This window comes from Hibiscus syriacus, unplaced genomic scaffold (assembly GCF_006381635.1).
Source record: "Hibiscus syriacus cultivar Baekdansim isolate YM2019G1 unplaced genomic scaffold, ASM638163v2 tig00003507_pilon, whole genome shotgun sequence".
NCBI lineage: Eukaryota > Viridiplantae > Streptophyta > Magnoliopsida > Malvales > Malvaceae > Hibiscus > Hibiscus syriacus.
This window is the reverse complement of record NW_024061975.1, coordinates 834745-854573: the sequence shown is the minus strand read 5'-3', so window position 1 is coordinate 854573 and position 19829 is coordinate 834745. Positions and strand designations below refer to the sequence as shown.

The window sequence follows — 19829 nt, the reverse complement described above, 5'->3', positions numbered from 1 at the left end:
ACAATTTGCATTCTTATTGTTACATTCACATATTTACATTTGCATTCTGCATTTTTGCATTTTTACGTTTGTATTTACATTTTCATTTTTGCATTTGCATCTTTGCATAATTACATTTTATTTCAAACTATTTTACATGCATTTAATCATGACAACGTGGAATAATTTGGGGAGAATTCCATGACAGAATTTTTGAAATCAAAGTGGAGTTAATTGGTATTCCTAAAGAAGGATAATAGCCATGAATGAGATTCTAGCAAGGGTTGGTAGAATCGAGAAATTGCAAGAGCAACTTATCAAGACTCAACAAGAAATGACTGATCATGCAAAAAAGTTCAGGTTGATTCAACAGAACAAATGACCACGTTAATGAGCATGATGTATGATATGATCCATGGAGAGAAACCCTTAGAGGATCCCACTATGAAGGCTATGAATGAGGTTCTGAATGATAATGATGAATTCTACGTGATAGCGTCTGATGATCAAGAACCTATTAGTGAGTATGGTAATTCAAGACAGCTTCAAGATTTAGTCCCGAGAGGCATTGGTGAATTAATGGTGAATGAAGAATCAATGAAAGGAAAAAGTTCCGTTGTAAGAAATACGCTTTACCCAAAGAAAAAGGGGCATAGAAAAGGGTCAAAGGCTGATCAAGAAGAAAAAGAATGTGTAAGGTTTTCAATTTCCTCTTTTCCACTTTTCAGATGAAAAATTGTATTAAAAAATGCTCTCAGCTAGATTAACTATTCCATAACTTGTTCAGTCACAGTGGCCTCCAAATGAGAATTGGACCTATAAGGAGGTTCCTTGGATAAACTATACTAAAATTCCAAATTGTTCAGCTAAGGTTCCTAGTAACCTTGAGAGTAATTTCCAAGATCCTTTAGAACAAGCAATTCAAAAATGCAAGGTAGAAAAGGGGTTAAAGTTCAATGCTCAGAAATTATTGCCTCAACTAAGACTAATGTGATCAAATCCCATGAAGAATATCAGACACAAGAAAATGGGAAAGGAAATCAAAGCAAAAAGGTTCCCATGGATGTAATCATAGATTGACCTGTAAGTCTAAAAATAAACTTGGAAGATGCAACCATGAAAACATCTCAAACACCCATATCAGACTTCTTGAGGACAGATAAAACTTTGGGCAGTTTAGAGAACATGACGAATACTATGCCAATCACAGCTGTAATATGTGTTCAGAACCGGGACAAAGCTATTGTCACCAATAAGAACTGTTTTGAGCCCAATTTCCAATTGATAAACGAGAAGATGATATCTGACCACAAAACTGCTAAGAAAGAAATAGAGGTTGTTACGTCTGAAGAATCATCCAAACGAGCCCATAAGAGAAATGATAAAGAAATGGGGCAACTAAGGACAATGACCCTGATCCTATTACACACCCAACATTAGAGGAGTAATGATGCATAAACAAGTGGAAGTGTTATCTACCACTGTAGTATCTTTCTATTTTCAGCATCTTGTTTGAACTTGTCTTTTGTTCCTTTCTCTGTCTTGTTGTGCAATAAATAAACTTGTGTTGCTTTTATGGTTATGAGCAAGGAATTAAATTTTAATCTTGAAATTTTTGAGTATCAAGTAGATTAAATATTCTCTTTCAAGAATTATAGATCTTTGGCAAATGGTAAAATTATACTTTACATATCCCATCCAATGCCAATTACTTGACCCTCACCAAAATCAAATCTTGACCATATATTCATCTGAGACTCTGAAGTCATGTCTCTACCTATTTTTGAGACATCAAATCCAGATATTTACCTTTTTGGGTAGATTTGATTGGTTGATTACCTTCCACTATATACACAACTTCCAAAGTCACACCTTTGTTCTTCCATATACAAATCCATCATTTTTTTTACAGTGAAATCAAAAGACCTCAAATGAACCAAACTTTCAAATTATCCGTGAATCTTCCTGCAAGAAGAGATGAGATGAGGCATCATGGATCAACTTATCGAAGATAATTTCGAGTGATTGGGGCATACTCAAAGAAGAACAAAAAAGAGTGATTTAGATAAATATATCATGTATTAATTACATTGTTTTCATGTAAATAAAGATTAATCTTGAATATTCATCCCCCTGGGGATACCTCTTTTTACAAAGGCTTCTGTGTATGAGATGATGAACGACATTGTTTCATTTATCCTTTCAAATATATGTATATATATATCTCTCTCTTGTTGTCCCCTTTTGAGCATGAATGATTTTTTCTTCTGATTCAACCTTAACCAAGGATCACCCTCCACATTGGGGGGGCACGAAGAAGGATATCTGCTTACAGGAATAAAGATTGTCAATTACAAAGGCAAATCTTCATGAAATGAAGAGAGTTTTGAACTACAAGGTAGATCAAATGAAAAGTGCTTGAAGATCAATCCATTCAAGAATAACGAAAAAATTTCCAAAATGCAAGAGGAAAAGGAGGTGCTCAACGCAATTGAAGTCCTATACTTATCCATAAAAAAAGGAATAAAGGAAAAAATTGAATCAAGATGGGTGACTTATTGAGCCTCGAGCTACAAGGTTGATCAAGTGCAATCGTTCAAAAATTCATATTCAACAAGAAGAGCAAGATGTGACAAAATGGAAATGAACCCATAAAATTGACCGTATAGAGGGATCCAAAAGAAGAATGACAAGCAGCAAAGCAGATCCAAGTCAAGCAAGGCAATATTGAAGGCATCAGAATGAATTGATCCTTGGTTCAATTACCCTTAAATACTTATTTGAGCCTTTTTATCCCTTTCTTTCATAACCATGAGCCTTGACCTACGTTACGTACCTGAAAAGTCCATTCTAATCAAACATGGATTTTTTATGTGAAAGAGATTATCTTCAGATTTCATTTCGCCTTTCAAGATTGATTTTTTACTTGAAAAAATTATTATTTTTAAATCTTTAATGCATGATATGAAAAATGATAAAAGAGGGGTTCAAGATGTAAATTTTTAAATAACATATTGAAACCAAAGGAGGATTCGAGTTAAAAACCTGAAAAGGTAGCTCGAATATTGAATGGTGCAACAACGACATAAGAGACGATCTTAAGCTTGATGAAGCACCACACATCCCAAAGACGTTCCTGAGATTCTGGAATCAAGAAGTATCTCTAAGAGATGAGCAAAATAACCATTTCTTCAAGTTAGTGAAAGCTCAAAAAGACATATATGCTGGACCAACCTGAAAGACCTTACTTTACCATAATCAACCTAAGCCCTAAATCAGTCAATAATTTTGACACTTGCCATAGGACTATGATTTTTTTGATTTAAAATGTAGTTGATTTATTTGATATTCTTTGAATTCATGTTTTGATTTGATTCTATTGTGAACCTGTGATAGGCAACATTTTACAAAATTCTTTCATTCTTTGATAAAAAAGAAGAAAAAACATTTTCAAACAGAACAGTCTCAAATGAGCAAAGTCCTTGAAGCAAGTTGTTGTTTATTCTACCTCTATTGTAGTAAAAAGAATAAGCCATGCCAAAATGATGAAGCATTCTTGAAATCAAGTGGTCTGAGAAGCCATAAAGTTTTGAGAATTGAACTTATGATGCTCTTCTGTGACATTATTAGCAATTCATCAAGAAAGATTATCACTTATCTCATACTGAGGGCAATAAGCATCACCAAAAAAATTATTTTCCCCAACCATCAATCCATGTTCTCTAGAAGATTACATCACAGAGCTATCAGTCCCATTAAGGTGTATTATGGTAATGAACAAGTCCCCTACTTGCACTCTGGTTATACCAGAATACTGGCTCAAGTCTTGACACATCATTGCTACTTCTTCCATGCCAATCATTTTCCTTGTCAGGATTATATCCATTATATCCTTCAGAAGATTGTTGAACTTGAAATTGAGAACTTATAGACACAGAATAAGACATCGGAACAGATTCTATACTTGTATGCCTTTCATATTGGGTAACAATGGTTATAGGATTCTAAAAGTAAAGATAACCAGTTTTACTATCAACTAAACCTTTCCATGGTTCGGGAAGAGTGGGATATGTAGGTGTGTATCTTGAAGCAGCAGAAAAGACAGTCACTATAGTAGTCATTGCAAGGAAATTCACCAATAAAAATCTTTTAGTTTATCTTGATGATGTTTATTTCTTCCGGTAAGGTTGTTACACTGGATGCCACCAACAACAAGGTCGAATAAGCACATCTCATCAATTGCTCCAATCGATCATCATTCAGTTCTTGCATATCTGCTTTCAAAGGTATGCCAAGACATTAGAAGGCAACCTCTGTATCACTAATCCCAGAGAAAAGAGACAGGACATTGATACCACTGGGGAACATGTCTCTAACAGTTCCTCCTCCTCATGTATGGTTTTTAGGGAAACCTAGAAGCATTTCCACCTCATCAGGTTCAAGTGGAACAACTTTATTCCTTCCAACCCATACTAGATTCCATTTTTAGCACTCATCAGAACATACTTCTGAACATTTGAAAGTGGCTCATCATCATAAGCTTCAAGAACCTTACAGATCCTTTCTGTCAATTTGACACTTCCTGTACATGTTTGTAAACAGTTCAACTTTGTTCTTGGATCCCATGAAGGCCGCCAATTTTTTTAATGGAAAAACATCATGTATGATGCGTGAATAAAGTGGAATAAGAGTAAATATGTTCTCAATTGGAAGATTATGAATGTAGCCCCTTTTTCGAGTAGCAGCACAAAAATAATTTAAATCTACAAATTCTGCTCTACATCATATAAGTAGCGTGACATTTCAGTCCAGACACCAATTGGAGAAAGTACCACATTCTCGTAGTAGAAATAAGGAGGCCCAATAGATCTTCTGGAAGTGTTCTTTGAGTTATCTGATCTGGTTTGGTAGAAACCCCAAAACCAATCATTGGATTTGGAAGATGAACTGCATGATCGTCTTCATTAGGAAGCTTCTTTTCAATCTTCCTCTGCTTCTTTTTTTTCAAAAATCATAGCCCGAGTTTCACCTTTCTTGTAATTGGGGTCATTGCATAATGACTTCCTATCTTCTACCTGAAGAAGTGCGTCAGCATCCTTAGCCATTTGAGAAGTACATATAAAATCTGTCAACTCTGTAATTGATGAATCTGAACCACATCTCTCCATGGCTATTGAATCCTCAGCCTCTGAGTACCATATTTTCGTCAAGTATAACAGTTTATTCTCCTCATCAGAATCAGAATTCAGGATTTCATCGGTATCAGAAGAACTATTAATATCTGTGAAATCATCCTGAAAGATCGCTTCATAATCACAAAAAAGTATATTCCAAAAATAGACTGAAAACAAGGTTCACTGTGTCAGCCTGGAATGAATTACTAAGCGATTTATACCACTTGTCCGACTAGATCCCTCCAGATCTAAAAAATGGCCACCCATTCAGAAGAGGCACATATCTCAGACATTTCTGTCAAAATGATTGATTATTTCTTAAGTTTGTGATAACATGAAGAGAATTCCTCAAGTTACTTGACAATTGCTATTCAGTGACACCAGAATGAGAGTATTCAAGATAAATAGATTTGGGACACGAATAAAGCTATAAGTACCCATAATAGTGCATTGTCAAAATTAGACCTCGTATGAATCATGATATTCAAGTTAAACAGACATTGAGAGTGAACAGAAATAGAATAAAGGGGCATGCTGAAAGCCTATTTTAATCAGAAATACAGTGTTGAGACATTTTGAAGGCTCACATCAATAAAAAGCAAATATTGGGGCATGCTGAAAGCCCATTTCAATCAGAAATAAGAATGATGACGTATTTTGAACGTTCGTATCAGCAAGTGTTGGAGCATGTTGAAGGCCTATATCATCTTGTGGAAAGATCATTGACTTGAGCAAATATTTCCAATGAGACAAAATATATGAAGAATGAAAATGGTGAAACAGTGACAGTCGAGCTGATTATAATAATTGCTTCGTTCATCAGGCAGTTACATTATGATCATGTTGTTGAACAAATATCTACTCAGCAAGTATGGTTTCAAATACCCAATCTTCTTAACCATGTGTCACATGACATGTGTTCTTTGTTAAGCTACATCATGGCTGCATAGATAAAGATGGTCCCCAGGCAGACTACTCAATCCAAGGTTCAGTTCCTCAAAATCTCGGCTTTGAATATTGTATTCTATGTGTCGGTGATGATTGGAAATATTTCTTTGAGATTCCTGGAAATTAGTTTCAATCATGCTGTGGAGGCTACAAAATCGTTTTTCACATCAATTTTGCTTACTTGATGACATTGAAGAGGGAGGCTTGACTTATGTATATTACCTTATTCCCGTTGTTACTGGGGTTATCATTGCCAGTCAGGGTGAAATCAGGGTGAAATGAGTTTTCATCTATTTGGTTTATCAGTAGAATTCCATGAACTCCTTTATGTACATGGCTCCTATAACTGATGTGTTTCTACTTCCTACAACACTCATTATAGAAGAAAACTTGATCGGTATCACACTTTCCCTTGCCTGAAATGATATCAAGATCAGTTGGTATCTCTTATTCAATTCGACACTAGTATATCTCATGAATTTGACCAACTTTTTGGTCATATCAGCATCTCATTTGTATTCCCACTGATTTTTGTTCTCAAGTGGTCTTGTGACATCATACAAAAGCTTTGAATACTGTGCAAAGAGCTTCATTGATCAGAAATCTGTGCAAAATCATAGAAAAGGATGAATGTGTTGTCAAATACTTTACAAACATCTGGCCAGAAGCCACAAGAAAGGATGAATGTGTTATCAAAAGCTTTACGAAAATCCGGGCAAAAGCCACAAGAAAGGATGAATATATTGTCACATGTTTTACGAACCAATGATTATGGTGCTGAACCAATGTTGCTATCATATGGTGTTGTCATTTATTGATCTGAAATAAAGTTTGACTTCTTCAATCCCAAGGTCAGAAGTGAGATATGATAAAGATTTATTTCCATAGAAGGGAAGCAGAAATTTTAACAACAAGAAACTAGTGGAGCCAACTAATGTTGAATGACAGGTTGTTGTTAAACATCTCGACATGATATGGTCCAAGTTGCCTTGTTCAAGATTTGATTAGATGTGGAGACATGAAAGAAATTAAGATAAAATCCTCCTTATGATATGTTTCAAGAGTCAAATCAGAACATACTCTACTCTCTTAATTAATTTATGCTGAGTTTGACATATCTACATCTACACTATTCAAAGATGATATATTCTCTTTTCAAAGATGAAAGCTTTATTGGATTTCTACACAAGTACAGACGAAGAAAGTCGGTGTTATCAAAAAAAAATGGGGCACCCAGTCATAATTCTGATTATGGAAAGAGTTCCATAAATGAAACATTTCTTCTGAGACTTTCATGCAAATGAAGAAGCCATAAAGATACAAGATTGATCATATGATTCTTCAGAAAGATAGCATAAGTTGCTACACTGATATCCGAAGGTAACCCTAGCAATAAATGATCAAGTGAAGGAAGACCAAGTTATCCACTTTGAAGTCAAATGAAGATTGCATCAACATTCATGCATTCATAAGAACATCATTTGCACAATAGACAATGCATTACATTGATACATTTCATTTCATTCAAACATGAAGTTCTACAGATCTCGTATGGAAAAAAGAAGATTCATGATACCTTACAAGAAGAAGGTAGAATTCAAAACCTCAAATGCATGAATCACATAAATATCTGAAGAATAGATGAACGTAATCCACAAAAGAAGTATTATTTTAAAATGGGACATGTTACCCAATCAACAAGTTATTTCAATGAGAAAAACGCTTTCCAAAGTTTCTCATTTAATCTTTTCTGAAAATGAAATTGTTGAATAGTACGAAAACGATTTTCAAAGTTTCTTACTTAGTAAACTACTTCCCACATCTGTAAGCCCTTCAGTGCATGATGTTTTCAAAACCTTCAGGTCATCTGTAAGTCATTCAATGCATTCAAAACCTTCGGGTCATCTGTAAGCCCTTTAGTGCATGATGTTTTCAAAACCTTCAGGTCATCTGTAAGCCCTTCAATGCATGATGTTTTCAAAACCTTCGGGTCATCTGTAAGCCCTTCAGTGCATGATGTTTTCAAAACCTTCGGGTCATCTGTAAGCCCTTCAGTGCATGATGTTTTCAAAACCTTCGGGTCATCTGTAAGCCCTTCAGTGCATGATGTTTTCAAAACCTTCGGGTCATCTGTAAGTCCTTCAGTGCATGACGTTTTCAAAACCATCGGGTAATCTGTAAGTCCTTCAGTGCATGATGTTTTCAAAACCTTCGGGTCATCTGTAAGCCCTTCAGTGCATGATGTTTTCAAAACCTTTGGGTCATATGTAAGTCCTTCAGTGCATGATGTTTTCAAAACCTCCGGGTCATCTGTAAGTCCTTCAGTGCATGATGTTTTCAAAACCTTCGGGTCATCTGTAAGCCCTTCAGTGCATGATGTTTTCAAAATATTCAGGTCATCTGCAAGCCCTTAAGTGCATGATGTTTTCAAAACCTTTGGGTCATCTGTAAGCCCTCCAGTGCATGATGTTTTCAAAACCAATGGGTCATCTGTAAGCCCTCCAGTGCATGATCTTTTCAACATTTCCATCTTACTCAAAATAAGTCAAATGAAAAAATTATTGTTTTTTCGTCTTTGCTCTATTCTTGTTAACACAAAAATGAGCAAAGAGGGCCAGTTGTAAACACTAATTTATTTATTTTATTATTTTATTATTATTATTATTATTATAATTATATTATTATTTTATATATTATTAAAAATAGGCCCCAAATATTACAAGCCCAACCTGGATAAATCAAGCCCAACAATGACCCAAACCCGGTGGCCCAGATCCAGAAGCCTAAAGGAAACCCTAAACCAAATTACGGTTTCTATCCTCTCAATACCCTAGCCACCTCAGCTATCTCCAAGAGCTCCCAACAGCCACCTCTGCCGACGCCTCCCAAGCCAGATGGTCCAACCAGCTACTGCCGATACTACAGTGCCACACCACCTCGCCGTTGAAGACTCTAGAAGAGCCAAATGCCCCCCACGTCGCAGCTATGGGGTGAGTCACCACATAGTTCGGTGACTCACTGAAATGAACCATATTACCCGGTCCAACAGGCGTACTTCAATGGCTATAAAGATAATCGACGAACTTGAGAAAAAAAAAGAAAAAAAGAGAGTAACCAATGACTACAGAGAGCAACACAACAATACAAGCAGTGAACATGAAACATAACCAAACAGTACAAACAAGAAGAGAAAAACCGAAAGAAAAAGCAAAGAAAAGAAGAACTTACCTTTGGAGAGCCCAAACTTGCCATAAACTTTTTGAAAACCAAGGTCAAACCTTCGGTTTTGTTTAGATTTACGTATATTGAAAGGGTTTTAAGAGAAAAAGAGGCTAGATTTGGACTTAGGGGAAATAGAGCTTCGATTCGGGCTTTTTTCAAAATTTCAGCCTCTGTGAACGGCGGCTGACAGTGGTGGTCGGCGACGGCAGACGGCCGGTGTCTGGTTTCCTCCGACGAGGGAAACTTAGAGAGAAGGGAGAGGAAAATTCTCCTAGAGAGAGAATAAAAAAAAGGAAAATGGAAATTTGGCCTAAAATGGCCGATTATAGGGTATTTATACCATATATGAAACGACGTCGTTTCATAGTAAAACTGTGCGTTTTGGGTAAAGGGTAAACCCCGTCCGCAGTACTCCAAGTTTGTATACTTTTTAATTTAGTCACTAAAAGCAATTTTTGATCATTTAAATTCGGGCTTTTAATTTTATTTACTTTATAATTTAGTCATTATTAGTAAATATATATATTTATGGTAAATAACAGATTTAACACCATTAACTTTGCTAAATTTTATTTTGATCACCGAGTAGTAATTAAGGGTTAATTACACTATAATCATTATGTTATATAATATTTCGAATTAGATCTGTAAGTTTTAATTTTTTATATTTTAATCCTGTTATTTTAATTTTATTTGTTTTAGCACCTATAATTTTAATAGTTTATACTTTAATCACCGTTTAATAATTATGGTTAAAATACACTATTAGTATTAACATTTTATGATAAATTTGAATTATGTCCCTAAATTTTGATATTTTGCATTTTGTTTCTGTTATTTTTAATTTTATTTATTTTAGTCACTATATAATTGCAATTTATTTATTTATATTATTTTTTTACTTTCGATATGTTTAAATTATTACTTTAATTATTATATATATATATATATATATATATTTTAAATTTTAATATTTATTTATTTTTTAATATTAAGAAATGGGCTGTCTTAAAGCACCTAGAAGTTCTTTTCTGATATTCTTAAATAAATAAATATCCTATTTTGATAAATTATATATATTAATTTATTTTAATTATTTTTATAGAAATGTTTTATTAATATTTATTTATTTTTTAATATTAAGAAATGGGCTGTCTTAAAGCACCTAGAAGTGTTTTTCTGATACTTCTAAGTAAATAAATATCTTATTTATAAAAATGAAAAAAATATATATTAATATATTTTCTTAAAATTATATTAATAAATTTGAAATAACAGGATTATAAATTAAATATATTTTTGAATTTTAAATTTCCAATAATAGAGACAATTTATAATTAATGAGTACCAATTTTGGGCGTTGTGGGGGTGATAATCCTTCTTCAAACATAACCGACCACAAATCCCTTTTTATTTCTAAAAAGAATGAATTTTTGGTTAAACGCAGACCAATTTATCTTTTAACTGATTTTTTTTTAAAAACTCTTTTAAAAGATAATTTTTAGGTATTCAACCTACCTAACCCAAAAAGGTCGATGGCGACTCCCAAAATATTTTTAAATCAAAATCATTTTTTATCCACATTATTTTTCCCGCCAAGTAAAATTTCGTGCCCGGGAGAAAATTGGTTACGACAACATACATAAACTAAAACTATCAAGGCCTTTTTATAGGCAATTTAACCGCCTCATGAAGCTTCAATATTGCTTTCATTCTACCACCTTATAATTCCTTATCGTGATTGAATTCCTTAATTTCTTTTGCTTCCACGTTTTTTTCCTTAATTATTCAGCACGAACATACTGCCATTAATTCCTCCAAGTGGGTCATGCACTTTAGCCACATTTGACTTTTCAAAGTCTTTTTTGTAGGTTCTACACAATTCTTTCCTTCACGTGGTCATTATACTTTGCTTGCCTTGTTGAAATTCTTCACTTTTCCATAGCCGTAATTTTTGACTTGTAAGAAATCAAGTTTGATTTCTAACATGACCCCTCAAACTTGATTTTCCATTCCGAGCTTTTCTCCACTTGTATTCTCCAATCGATTCTTCATTTCTTGGCAAGTGCACGCTGTTGCGGCTATATATTCTTCTTTGCTTTTTCTGCACCTTGTAGAGATTTTTGCAAAATCTCCCATGCTTGTTTTGCGGTCTTCGCATCATAAATTTTTTCAAAGGTAGATTCGTCTACTCCTTGAAAAATAAAGAACAACACTCTTTTATCTTTTTTTCGGTATTCCTTCAATACCTTCTTTTCTTCATTGCCAGGGCTGCTTCTACTGCTGTATTTTCAGGCTCGGTCTAACCATCCTCGATGATATCCCAACAATCTTGGGAGCCTAGTAACGCCTTCATTTGAATGCTCTAATTGCCATAATTCATCTTTGTCAATCTCGGGATTTGAGGTTGAATCATGTTGGTCATCTTCTCCACCACGTTAAACTCGAACCAAGCTCTGAGGCCACTTGTTGGAAGCATAGGTGGGCACTCGATAATTATAACTCTCGAACTTTTATTGATACGAAAATAAATACGTTACAACGACACTACCTCAATATTATAATATTACAACACTACAACACTAGCTGCGGCTAGTTTACAAACACAACCTCAATATTCTAAGCTTTGCTAAGCTCTCTCAAATTCTCTCTAGCTTTTCTAAGCTTTCAATCATATTTGTTTTTCTCCCTTGTATTACATACATAAACTAAAACTATCAAGGCCGCCTTTTTATAGGCAATTTAACCGCCTCATGAAGCTTCAAGTTTGCTTTCATTCTACCACCTTATACTTCCTTATCGTGATTGAATTCCTTAATTGCTTTTGCTTCCACGTTTTTTCCTTAATTATTAAGCATGACATGCTGCCATTAATTCCTCCAAGTGGGTCACGCACTTTAGCCACCTTTGACTTTTCAAAGTCTTTATTGTAGGTTCTACACAATTCTTTCCTTCACGTGGTCATTATATTTTGCTTGCCTTGTTGAAATTCTTCACTTTTCCATAGCCATAATTTTTGACTTGTAAGAAATCAAGTTTGATTTCTAACATGACGGAGGGTTAGGGTTTTATAGAGCGGAAAATAAGAAATTGTGAGGTGGGAAATTATGTTTTATAAATTGGGGGACAATTTAGGTTTATTTATATATATACGTCACTAAAGTACGAGTATTTAGTGGCGTTTGTATAAAAATGCCACTAAAATACAAGTTTATGGGGCCTTTGTATAAAAACGTCACTAAAGTACGAGTCTATAGCGGCGTTTGTATAAAAACACCACTAAAGTACAAGTCTTTAGCGGCATTTGTATGCAAACGCCATTACAGTGTGAATCTTTTACGGTGTTTTTTGAAAAATGCCATTATATATGTGTCCTATTACGACGTTCTTATAAAAACGCCACTAAAGTACGAGTCTTTAGCGGCGTTTGTATAAAACGCTACTAAAGTACGAATCTACAGCGCGTTTGTATAAAAACACCACTAAAGTAAGAGTATTTAACGGCGTTTTTGCTTAAAACTCCGTGAAATTTGTTATTTTGTGGCGTTTATTCTAAAAATACCGCGATAGCCATAAATTTATTGGCATTTTTTTCAAAAAACACCGCTAAGAATACCACTATAAACCCATTTTACTGTAGTGTATGAATATTTTCTTTATGTAAATTTGTATAGTTCCTCTAAAAAAAATGCCTAATTATGAAATTGTTCTCTTCAATATTTTTTTTATTAAATTTGATTGTTTTTATTTGCTTATTATGAATGGTATGCTGAGATAGTTGGATAACATTATATATAGTTAAGATTAATCATAGTCATGGCAAGTGTCATATATAGTTTGAAATGAATGGAGTTATTCTTTTCATAGAACTTTTAAGATATTTTTCATCTTTATGTACAGGGGTTTAGAAAATTTTACACATCATGCCTTAGGGATTTCAAATTGTTTTTTAGTTTAATCCATGTAGATTAAATGCCTTTTCTTTTTTTCAAAGAGAACTCAAAATATTTCACCAATGTAAGCTAAGAATGTATTGAAGTATTCCGTAATGTAAAAAACATATTATATGTAAAAAAATATAAATGATTTTCCTAGTGATATTGAAATATGTTGTTATATAATTCGTTCATATATTGAAGTTGTTGTAGGGCTTGAGAGATTGAACAAATGGCTCTTGACAATTGCAGGAAGAAAAAAAGAACAAAGAAGTCTGAAAAGAGAAAAGAAATAGGCGCCTTCTATTAAGAGGGAAACATTCTCAGTTGTGCACGTGTGTTATATATATAGACACAACATACATCAAAGCTGACAACCTTAATTGAAACTATTAATTAGAATGATGTGTAAAGGACATATAAGAAAATTTCAAAATGCCCCCATTGAAAGAAAACAAAAACACTAGCGAATTAACTTCACTTTACACTTTTGCTTTAACTTTGTTGAATCACCCTCCACATATGTATCTTTATTCACTATTCACATTCAAAGCTCCTTCATTTTTGACAATTTATGGTTCTAAATCCATTTTGGGAGCACATGTTTTTACTGCATCTTCCACAGTGAGGAAGATCTTATCTTCCCCGATCATCTCATGAAACTTTGAGGCATGGAGCTTGTCAACCACAATTGGCCCTGGATTTGCGAAAACAAGCTGCAAAACAATGGATTTTTGCATAAATTAACAATAAACCCAACTTTTAAGCTCAATGTTTGAGCTTCTTTTTTATACTAGGTTACCTTAACATCCCTCTTCTCAAGGCTTCTCAATAACTCTTCCATGGCATGGATGCCACTAGTGTCAATGTCAGTAACAGTTGATCAAACAATGTCAAGTTCATAAGAAACAGTTCTTTTGGAAATAAGCTCGATCGATGAATCGGAATCGGAAACGAAAATCGAATATTGCTTACGTGACATTTCGACGACCAGATACTGAATTCTGGGTTGGGAGTTTTCTTTCAATCTCTCTTCTTCATCCATCAGCCATCTTAAAATCCTGCATGAAACTTGAACTTTAGGAATGTGTATATTTGGACAAAATTCATTTCCTTTTAGTACTTCATTCATGTTGAAAAGCTAACCTTTCTTTTATATAGTTGGAGTTGGAAAAGTAAATTGCCGAATCAACTCTAACAATGAGGATGCCAGGAACTTTTGCTGCATCAGGATAGTGGCGGATGTTCCTATAATCAGTCATCCCCGAAAGCTTTCCGAGAACTGCGGTTCGAGGTCTCGTAACTTGTAAGAGGATTTTGGCGAACGATATCGTAACCTGTTGCAACAATAAATGGATCATTTAGGTGGATGTGGTAAATGGATTGAAACTTGGGATATGTGGCAACAATCTCCATGAATTCCTCACCGCAATTAGTAGGCCTATCTCAACTGAAGAGAAAACTACACCAAAGAAGGCTCCCATACAAGCAACAAAGTCGAATTTATCGATCTTCCATATTAGAATCATTGCTTCAATGTCAATTAAGCTAATCACTGCAGATATAATGATGGAAGCTAGTATTGCATTTGGAGTGTACTTGAATAATGGAGTTATGAGTTCCAGTGTTAATAGCACAACACCAGACATCACTATATTTGATACCGCCGTATGGCATCCAGCCATGTAGTTTACTGCCGAGCGAGAAAAGGATCCTGCAACAGTATTTTAGGCGATAAATATCAGAATGATTTTATAAACAGAGAAGAGATACGGATGCGCTGCCTTTCTGTTTTCTCACCTGTGGCCACGTAACAAGATGTCATCGAACCGACAATATTCATTGTTCCTAATGCTACCATTTCTTTGTTTCCATCCAACTGGTAGTCCTTCATGGAAGCAAATGTTCTTCCAATTGCTACAGCTTCCTAAATGATAAAAGATGTAGTGATTAGAACCTAATCTTCTTAAGCCAAATCAAAGGAACAACGGGTCAGATTCGCATACCGTTAACGCTATCATACCGGCTAGAACACCGATCCTGAAACCTTTGGCAAGATATTCTCCAGAGAAAAATATTTCATCCACGGATGGTGGGTTGATTCCCTTCCTGATATGTTTTACCTGAAGATAATATTGTGAAAAATGGATCTTCATTACTTTTCCTTTGTTCAAAGCTTGGAGATAATCAAACAGAAGAAAGGGTTGTACATACAATCTGAACACTGTGCTTGTCGGCTCGTGTGATGTACACGAAAAAGGTGGAGAGGACGACAGAGATCATCGGTGCAATTGCTGGCACCCAAAATAGTTTCTTCTTCTTTTTCCCCTGTTCAGTTTTATGCATCATCATCAGGTCACATTAACAGACTTCGTACATGAATGATGAAAGAAAGGATTATGATCTTACAATGTATTTTGCAACCAAAAGGAAGGCAAGGAAGGACAGTCCTATTAGTATAGTTTGCCAATTCCACTGAAAAACAAAGTTGCCATTAGGATTAGCAGAATTCAGAACATGTTTGATGCCACAAAATCAAAAGAATCTCAAATGTAAGATAATACTAGTCGCTTACACCATGATATGCTGCATGGAAAACCGAGCGCATGACGGAGACAATATCGGTTTTCTTTGTAAATTGTTTTACTCCGAGCAGACCTTTAAGTTGTTGAAGAGCAATGGTGACAGCGGCACCAGCCATGAAGCCAACAATGGCAGCGTGAGATAGGAAATCTATCAAGAACCCCAGCCTGAAATCAATCTTACCAACCATTTAGCACATATGATGAGTAAAAAGATATTTGATGAATCAAAAGGCACTGGCTTTGTTACCTGAAAAATCCAAGTGTGGCTTGAGTGACACCAGCAAAGAATGTAGCTGTGAACGCAAGCCGCCGGTAATCCAACGGACTTTCAGACGGGTCAATCTCGTTCTGCAGAAGATTACCAAGCAAGAGAGACACCACAGCCACCGGTCCAATGGCGATATCCCGTGAGCTTCCCATGAATGCGTAAATAAGAGGAGGAACGAAGCTACTATCTGCAATGCAATACGAAAATCAGTACAATTCCCTCACGCTTCCACCATTAAAACGAATCTTATCATGTAGAAAGATGCTTACATAAACCATATTGGGGAGGCAGATAGGCGAGCTTTGCATATCCAATATCCTGATGTAAATTAAAAGATATCAGAAACAAAAAGGAAAAAAAGAAGAAGAAGAAACTTCAATTACATTATCTGAAACATTGTTTATACCTGCGGAATGCAAAGACTTGCAATAGTAAGTCCAGCAATGAAGTCACCATTGAATTTAGAAAGGCTATAGTGCCTTTCCCATTCAAGAATAGGAAATACTGCCTGTAAGCCTAGCACAAACTTTCTCGACCACGGTTGATCCTTGAAATTGCGTAAAGGATCGTCGGCAAAGAAAGTTTCCTTCACAATGCATCCAACTTCTTTCAGCAGGGTCTTCTTAGAAGGCTTTCCCACCTTGTGAACATACGACAAATTCTCCGAGCCATGGTGAGATGAAGGAACACTAATAACATCCATCTCAATGTTGCCAAGCTCATCGGTGACACGCTTACTCATCGTATAACCTACATGAACATGATTTGAACTAGTTTTCATAAGAAGACCAGTTCAGAAAATGCATTTGAAACCAAAGACTCAATAAATATACTAACTTAAAAGGGCCTGTATATTGAACAATGCAGCTAATTGATGACCATATAACAGAAGAAGAGAGGCAAAGAAGGCCTAATGAGTGCCTGCAATGGAGAAAAATGGGTGCAGAGTTCCCCATTTATACTAGTGCAAGGAGAGCGATATTAATCAACTGCTTAACTTCAGAAAGGGATTTCTCATAAGTTTCAAGACAATGAACCTAGCTCTAAAGCCATTCTACATTCATAAACCCCAATAAGTTGAATATAAATGAGGCTAAATCCCAAGAACATGTGGAACTAAACAATTTGTTTTTGGTATTGTTTGAAAGGGATGATTAATTACATGTATATTATCAACATAAATTACCATTGTTAGTGTTGACTTTGTGAATTAGTGCTCATTTGCTAAGGCCTAGAGTCATATAGCCAACATTATGTCTTCTCCTACAACAAAAAAGAGGGAAAAAAAGGGCTTTAAATAAAGTGGCGGATATTTAGTTTCAGATTTGAATAAGTAAAAGAAAATCACAGGCATTTTCTGTTATCCGCGCTCAACCATCCTTAGTGGTTTCCCCTTTTCAAGAACTCTTGAGGCTGTGACACATACTTCATCGAGAATTTTTCTTGGTTAAAGAATGATACTGTTCATTAGTTATTCCATGTACATTTTCTGTTCCATGAAGGACTAGTTTTTTTAAGGTTTGATATCGTCTCTAATGAATTTATATTCTTTTCTAATGTAATATTATGTCATATAATTACATCGAACACCTTCTCGTTAATGATATAGTTCAGAGATAAGAAAAATATTGTCCTACACAACAACAAAGTGTCTATGTTTGAAGCAACAAACAGTTCTTCCTATATATATCATCAAACAGGTAAAAGGAATACAACCGCAAAGTGGACCTGAATGGATGCATGATTTTATCATTGGAGGGAATTTATAAGATTTTAGGAGTGGGGTAAATATTTAAAATTTTGATTCAGCACACAACCACCATCCATAGTGAAATGATCATGGCAAGTTGCGAACCCTTAAATAATTAAAACAAAAAAATATGTACAAGTGGCAAAGTCAATGAAGAGTTCAAGAAAGTAGTTTAACTTACAATCCACAAAGCTTGCATATCATCATCATTTGCGTCATCATATATTGTTTTCTGGGTTTCAACTGTATAATATACTAAGGTCTCAGTGGAGAGATCATGAGGGAAAATTGAAAGAGGAGATTGACGATCAAACCAAGTCTATATTCGTTGAATCTGAGACGAATAGAAAGAGAGATTGAGTTGAACTTTCTTTCCTTTATTTCTTCTTTACATTTGTTCATAAATCTCTGTAGTTTTGATGAATAATTAGAGAAGCATGCAAAATTAACAGATTAAAAAAAATGAAAATGTTTGACGCTTTCATAGGGTTATTCACCAAACTAAGAAAGGATTGACTCAATAATCTCAAAAAAAAAAAAAAAAAAATTTAGGGTAAACTAAATAAATGGTCCCTGACTATAGGATATTGCTTTACTAAGTCACCCGACTATCAAAAGTTACAAAATATCCTTTGACTATAGGGAGTTGCTTTGTTGAGTCCATTGACTATTAAAAGTTACAAAATGGTCAGTCGACTATTCATTATATTTCAAACTTGTCATTTTTCATTATAAAATCTGATCTCATAATCTCAAATGACTGTCATTTCACAATCAACATTTTAGCGTCCAACTCAAATGAACGTTAATTTTTTTAATGGAAAAGGATGTATTTGGAACATAATGAATAGTCGAGTGACTATTTTATAACTTTTAATAGTCGATGGATTCAACAAAATAACTCTCTATAGTTAAAGGATCATTTTGTAACTTTTAATAGTCAAGGGGCTTAATAAAACAATATCATATAGTCAGTGGACCATTTATGTACTTTACTAAAAAATTTTATATATATATATATATATATATATATATATATATATATATATATATATATATATATATATATATATATATATATATATATATCATAGTTAATCCCAATGATCATGTGTAAACAATCTGAATTAAATATTGCTACAATCTACAATTATATTATTAATGGTTAGACAGCAGTTCTCTTGAATAATTTTATTAATTTTAAATATATTTTGAAGGTTTATTAATTGTGTAATTTAATATCTTTATACCAATCAAAACTCTACTAATATTAACTTGGATTATTTACAACTTTCGAGGCACGGAAGCCAAAGCTAAAGTTAAAATAAGAAATTTAAAATTAAATAAGGCTTAAGTTGTGCATGAACCAATTTATTTGGGTAGTTAAAGGAATTATTGATGTTTCTAGAGATCACGAGTTTGAGCATCAGTGGTTGCAGCAGGGTGATTGATCATTCATTATCTATAGCAGGGTGATTGATCATTCATTATCAAATAGATGATAGTATTTAGAACTGATAATATGTTGTACTCACCATTTAATCAAAAAATATTATTATTATCTAACTTTAGTATGTTTGACATTTTTCATTCGAAAGTTGGCTATCGAATAAATCATTGCTACGATTTCATCTGCTAATTGTATTCTTCTTCTTGGTTGATGCAATGCAAGCCCGCAATTTATGTGTCAAAAACCATTTTTCTTATGTTGATGTCATTTTCCTTATAAAATTTAAGATTTAATTTAAGTTCATGTCAATTTCTTTATAAAATCTAAGATTTAATTTATATATTTTTTGAAAAATTATTATTTAATATATTGTTAGTAAAAGATAATTTTATAAACAATTTAATTCATATGTAATATAAAGATTGAGATTATTGATTTTACTTAACAAATTTAATATTTTATCTCAATAAATTAACAAATAGTAAATTATTATTATTTGAATAGTCTTGGGGTGACAA

At 34.1% G+C, this 19829-nt stretch overlaps 1 protein-coding gene across 1 annotated transcript; it reads right to left on the bottom strand.

Annotated features, from left to right (window-relative positions):
* Positions 1 to 13827: 13827 nt before the first annotated feature.
* On the bottom strand, positions 13828 to 16853 carry LOC120178777 (sulfate transporter 1.2-like). The gene is made up of 13 exons (XM_039184577.1): positions 16518 to 16853; positions 16381 to 16429; positions 16091 to 16298; positions 15834 to 16008; positions 15668 to 15733; positions 15473 to 15586; positions 15265 to 15381; positions 15059 to 15185; positions 14686 to 14972; positions 14405 to 14595; positions 14234 to 14319; positions 14061 to 14137; positions 13828 to 13974 (listed from the first exon to the last, which is right to left on the bottom strand). The coding sequence occupies exons 1-13, from the start codon at positions 16851 to 16853 to the stop codon at positions 13831 to 13833; spliced, it is 1977 nt and encodes a 658-aa protein (XP_039040508.1). The 3' UTR covers positions 13828 to 13830.
* Between the last annotated feature and the right edge of the window lie 2976 nt (positions 16854 to 19829).